Source organism: Heliconius melpomene, chromosome 21 (assembly GCF_056956725.1).
Source record: "Heliconius melpomene rosina isolate 202511_hmr_F chromosome 21, ASM5695672v1, whole genome shotgun sequence".
Classification (NCBI taxonomy): Eukaryota; Metazoa; Arthropoda; class Insecta; order Lepidoptera; family Nymphalidae; genus Heliconius; species Heliconius melpomene.
Genome location: NC_140409.1, coordinates 5,743,646 through 5,750,099, shown reverse-complemented (window position 1 = coordinate 5,750,099; position 6,454 = coordinate 5,743,646). Strand labels below are relative to the sequence as shown.

The following is a 6,454-nucleotide window of genomic DNA, read 5'->3' as shown; positions in this document are numbered from 1 at the left end:
CTTTTACCGAGACGTGGTCGGCTGTGGACTTTTTCCTTTTCGGTTGTCAGTGGTCTGTCCCTTCATTGCCACTTGCTTATCATATTTACTATATATGTAATAATTTACTCTAGGTATATATCTAATTTAATTGTAACTCTTCAAGCGTAAGTACTAGATAAGTAGGTAAATACAATGAAACTTAACTTATTAAGCAATTACATTAACAATTATACAGCTTCACGCTGTATCCTCACAGCAAGGTAGGCAAAGGGAAGTAACTAGTGTTAATATACTTTCTGCAAAATTCTGGAGGCATTGCGTGTTGAGTGGCGAAACTCAACGCCGAGATGGCGGCAGAAATTTCTTAGATATTAATACATAATTTATATATGCAATATAGTATAGTTGAGACTGTTGAGCACATATCTAATACAGATGGATTCACAACAAATGAGTATTTATTTTCAGATTAGATATAACTTTCTTCCTATGAAATTTACTCGCATTAGGCCTAACATGGCTAGATAGGATCTTCTACCTCTCGTGTGTAGAGACGGACGCTAGCGTTTATATAATTCCCAGTTCCAGCTTCCAGTTGCTTTAATCACAATTAATTTGGAATTGTTGTTAAAGGATTTAATAGGTAATCCTAGTCCTAGAATAAGTATACATATAACAGACTGTGTTTCTGTGTTGATTAGTTCATTTTGGTCACCAATTCACCATAAAGACCCCAAGCAGCATTAAAAATTTATTTCTTTGTCTTTGATTGTGTTACAAATTACAATTATTCACTATTAATAATTAATTATAAGGAAAAATAGATTTATTATTAATATATTTTCTTTAATCTAATATGGTTTCTTTTAAATAATATGTTTCATATACATACATATATAACTATAATAATAGTTTAACATAAAAATTCTTTGTTAAAATCGCTCCGTAATAAATGGATGTCAGAATGAATTTCGTAAAATAATATCTGATAGACGTGAAGCGAACTCTTTTGTAAGTAGAAATACATATTACGTAGAAGTTCCCAAAATTTGGGAAGATGGCGCTATATATAATTCCAAAAAAATGTATTATAATATTCAGAAAATGAAACGATTTCACAGAAATATAAAGTAAGATTTAAATTTTTTTATCTACATAAAAAATAACAATATTTTTGCCGCCTTAATTTTTTTTTATAATATAATGTTAATTGTTCAAATACGCCTGCCCTCTGTCGGATCTATAAGTAATTTCAAAGTACCTACGTATCTAAGTACAGCTAGCTCCATCTTTGAATGTTTTTGTCGTTTTTTTAGTTACACAATTTTTCCGCATAGAGCAAGGCGGAGAAAATTACCTATTATAGCATTACTCGTTTTCCATCTGAGATTCTGAGATCCTTTTTCGAGTTTCAACACTTTTAATAAATAACTTTAAGATGAGCTACTACTCAATATATGTATTAGTCATTTATGATTTTTCATGTTAATCAATATTAAATTAAAACTTTAAAATTTAAACTTTTTAGACTTTACATAATTACATTAGTACTGGTTTATTTACAAAAGTAAATCGAGCAACAAGGTTTCATGCTATTTAAAATTAAAAGTAGGTAAAAAAATTATTAATAAATGAAAATACATTTTTATAAATGTCATTTATTTATCATTAAATTAAATTACATATCACTACATACACAAAATATCTACTTCGTATATTCTATATATACTATGTTAAAGCCTCATATAATAATTTTTCAATGCCTTGCCTGCTAGGGATATTATGAGTATCATCAGATTTCTTTATATCATTAGTTCTGCTATCTAAGATTAGCCAAATAATTTTTGCTACTTTTGTCAAGTAAGAGTCAGAATTTTTTAATTTAGCGTCACAGATTGTTGCCCTTTGTAAAACATCTAATACTGTAGTATATAAAATAGACTGTCTCGTAGCTGGTTTGCAAATAGATAAATGATCGAGTGGAAGTTGATAAAAAACACCATGACCCAAGTCTGCTGAATTAGGCTCCACAAAATTCACTGGAACTTTAAATGCAGTGATAAGAGTGGGTAAAGTCTCTGCGAAACTAATTGTTTCCCAATTGTACAGATCGGCAAATTTTATGAATAAATTATGCATTTCTATTAACATTGGTGAGTTTTCTTGTAACTGTTTGACATCATGAGACGGCCAGAGAATAGCAGCAGCTGCACGTGGCATAGTTGCTAAAGAACTGCCCCTGTGAGGAGTGCTGTAAAATAAAACTGCCTTAGTTTTGGTACACAATTTTCTAAATGTGATGTCACTACTTTGGGCAGCCTCTACCAACAACTGTTTAACTATGAGTCCACCCATTGAGTGAGCTAGCCATACAATATTTTTTAAGCCTACTCCAGCATCTAACAGAGCAGATGCTAGTTCATCAGCTCTAGATTCTATGTCAGCATTTTGTAAGGGGCATCCTTCTAACCAATCTGATAATTTGCTCCAATAGTTAAAACCTAATATTCTTAAATTATTACAATCTTTTGGTAACCAATCCTTTGGCCAACATTGTGTGTAATTACATTTATCTTGCTTCTCTCGGGCTAAAGCTATTCTTTTTTTATTTGCTGTGTACTCATTATTTTTTGTTTCTCTTTTTGCATTCATCGGTATGTCATGTAGAACTACTTCTATATTGGATAAAAATGATTCTTCTTCTAACTCTTTCATATCTAAAATAACTTGTTGAAGATCAGGATCTAAAAATCTGTTGGTGTCATTTACATAATCTTCGTCACATAAATCATTATCATTAGAAGATGCAGCAACTTCTATAACACCCAGGGGCTCAGACCACTTTTTGTCTCTCTGACGCCAAGTGACAAAAACACCACCTCGTAAACCATGAACCAGAAGAGTGTCACACATTGGAACATATTTTGTTCTATACAATGGATACAACAAAAAAAGTCCAGGTCTATAACAGTATTCTCCTGATAAATTTGCCAAAGACACAGCTGCAGAGCTAGCTAATCTGATATCTTTTGATTTCAAAAGACGTGCAAGATTACCAATAAGTCCATTTTGAAAAAAATCTATTAAAAGATTAACATGTAGGCTAAAAATACAAAGTATTTTTAAAATTGCAAATTCTACTTCAGGATCATCTTTGTACCTCAACATTAACTCTGCTAATAATGGTAATATGCCCAATTTAATTAATGTAGATATAGAAATGTCTTTGGCAAAAGTTGTGTGATAAAATAAAGATATGTGATGATGTATAGCATCAAGACACAAAATACAAAGTTGTTTTTCACTAATGCTATCTGGTTTTGTTGGAATACTATCAACTTCAACTAACTGTTCTTGGATGTTGATGAAATATTTTGAAAGAAAATGTTGAATGCAACTATGAGGGTTAAGTGTTTGTACTGTACTTAACATGTCTTTAAATTTATATGACAATAGTTCTGATGTTAATGCTGCTCTCCGTACATGTATTGGTGGTGGCAAAAAATATCTTAGATCTACTCCATAGGTACGGGCAAGTAATACAGCAGTAGTTTTGTCAAGTGCTTGTGCAATTTTAAGGCAATCCCAGTGCTTATTATTTTTAAAGGCAGCTAATTGTTCAAGAGCTAAATTTTGTTGCTCTTTATTGCCATTACGACAAAGCCATAATAACTTCCAAGCGAATGAATATTTTAAACTTTTCCATATACGAGAAAAGCCCACGTTATTTGAGACTTCTTTATCATATTCAATTTTCATAGTATCGTTGTACGATGGATCATCAATGTATATATACTCCACAGCTACTTTCTTTTCTAAATTCAAGACATTAGTGTTCACGATTTTACGAATTCTTTTATTGATTTCTTTAATATGATAAGTTACTACCAAAACTGCTCCTGCAATCAAACTTCCGACTTTAAAATGTTTTATAATAGGCCTCAAGCGATCTTGAAGGCTCATCTTAATAAAATTTTAATACTACTATTGCAAGTAAAAGCAGACTATAAATTTAATTAAAGATTCATATTGGACGACGTTGTTATGCATTTATTTACTAAAATTGATATTTCTATAAAATTCACAGTTAAGCAAAATAAACTGAGATCATCGTAATACTGTCTACTTAAACTTAAAAAATCTAATATTCGTATTTCGTACATTCTGTGTACATCATTTTACATATTAATTTATTATTTCACACTTGACAGGTGTCACAATAGCAGTGTGCAGTGTAGAATCTGTCGCAAATTGCAATTTATATTTCTTAAACAGTTATTGCCATAATCAAATAAGTGTTACTTGATGACAAAAAGTATATAACAGGATTTTATTAATACAGCACGGCACGATACTGTTTATTTGCTGTTTATATTCTACTAGCGGACGCGCGCAGCTTCGCTTGCCTATTTAAGGGTGAATTCTAATAACCCATGAAACGTGTGTTCAATGATATATATTTAAGTCTAAATTTCAAATTTTATAAAAATCGGTGGCGATTTAAAGATTTTTTCCATATAAACTTTCAACCCCTTATTTGCACCCTTAGGGGGTGAATTCTAGAAAACCATGAAACATGTGTTTAATTATATACGTTTAAGAGTCTGAATTTCAAATTTTGTGAAAATTGGTGGCGATTTAAAAAAAACCTACACAAACTTTCAACCCGTTATTTGCACCCATAGGGGGAGAATTCTAGAAAACGATGAAACACGTGTTCTAATTTTATAAAAATCGGTGCCGATTTAAATTTTTTTCCATACAAACTTTGAACCCCTATTAACCCCTTTAGTGTTAAAATTTTTCAAAATCCCTTCTTAGTGTCCAGATTACGAAAGTAAACTTTTGTCCAAATTTAACGTTTCTACCGTCAGCAGTTAACTGACTGTGCGCGCGTCTTACCTCAGTCAGTGAGGACAAGTTCTTTTATATATATAGATATGAATATTTCTGCAAATTATTAATTTACACTACTTAAATACAAAACACACATTTTAATAGTATGCACTTTTATTGGATATTGTAACAAAACCTTTATATTTTTTTATGTTATACCCATAGGTACATGTTTAACTACTGCGTCAGTCAAAATTTATTGAATTATAAAATAATGGTTTAAAATATAAAAGAAATGAAAAAAAATATAACAATAGTAGTAGTATGTTTATTACTACTAATTTTATATATTTTTTTCATTGGAAAAGGGTTCTGTAAAAATTATCAAGACAAACAGATATCTACCGCGGTAATATTTAAATCCTGATTATGGTATTTTTTACTATTATTTTATTTTTTACTATCATAGTTCTTAGGCATAGTTAAGGTACCGGAGATTTTACAGATTACTCCATAATTTCTTGCTGTTAATACCAAATCATATTTATTATATTTGTAATATAAAATATTGCAATTTTGGACATTTCTGAATTTAGTTAATAACATTTTATTCGTTATGAATGTAATATTACATTCTGTATATTTACATCACACACGACACACGGCACACGATGCCTCAAGAATTCGGCGAAAAGTGGGTAACGGGCTAGGTCCCGAGGTTCCCTTTGCCTACTGTGTTTTTGTGTTGGATACAGTGTTAAAAAAAAAGATATATATCCTTTTATCACATTTATTCATATTAAACAACTTAATAAGGATTTGTAGATTGGTTGGGCACTTTAAGTACACTTTCTACTCTGAAGTAATCAGGGCTTTCAATTACATAGAGAACGATGTAATCCTGATGACTGCCGTAGATGGTAAGGTAGTGGTGTTCTTTTTCTCAATGAAGGAGGTGAACAAAAGCAATCGGAGGATGCCTCCATCAAAATTTCCATCCAACCGCTAAACTAGCTAGTAGAATATTTTATTATGAAATTTGTTTCTTTTTGGAGAATCAGTCGTTGAAAAAAGTAGAATTACCATTAAATAATTTTTAACTTCACGTTGTATCCCGCTCCTAGCAGGGTAGGCTGAAGAGACCTAGTGTTAAGACACTTCCGTTTCGCACTTTCCACCTAATTCTGGAGGCTTTGCGTGTTAATTAGAAGAACTCAACACCGCGCTTTGATTCGTTACCAAGAGAATCGAGGAATCTACTGAGCTCCCTGAGATCACGATATATAGGTGATTCCATCCCAATAGATTCACCAAACACTCTGTAGCTGATCCCTATACAAGTAGAGAAAGCGGACCTTATCAAAAATAATACGGAAGGATCGGACTGGTCCATCAACGAATCTCAAGGACTTGCATATGGTTCGGTAGTGATCATCCCCTTAACAAGATACATAAAGGGATACATCCACTACCCCTCGTATATATCCCTGCGACGATATACGACTGGCCTCTGATTAAATGAAATTTTAATTTTTACTGCAGTACCTACACTTACATACAATTGAGTGTACCACATTTTTTAGTTGCCTGTCCAACGGCCATATACTTATTCTCTAAATAATTAAAAAGATGCGCC

General features: G+C 31.7%; 1 protein-coding gene across 2 annotated transcripts; it reads right to left on the bottom strand.

Moving 5' to 3' along the window:
- Positions 1-1,624: 1,624 nt before the first annotated feature.
- On the bottom strand, positions 1,625-4,256 carry LOC146527012 (protein SERAC1). 2 transcript variants are annotated; one of them, XM_085206263.1, is made up of 2 exons: positions 4,144-4,256; positions 1,625-3,881 (listed from the first exon to the last, which is right to left on the bottom strand). In XM_085206263.1, exon 2 carries the CDS (start codon positions 3,739-3,741, stop codon positions 1,711-1,713), a length of 2,031 nt encoding a protein of 676 aa, XP_085062389.1. In that variant the 5' UTR covers positions 3,742-3,881; positions 4,144-4,256; the 3' UTR covers positions 1,625-1,710. The 2 variants fall into 2 exon arrangements, with proteins under 2 accessions (XP_085062389.1, XP_085062388.1); XM_085206262.1 differs by having other exon boundaries at positions 1,625-4,226.
- Positions 4,257-6,454: the final 2,198 nt, after the last annotated feature.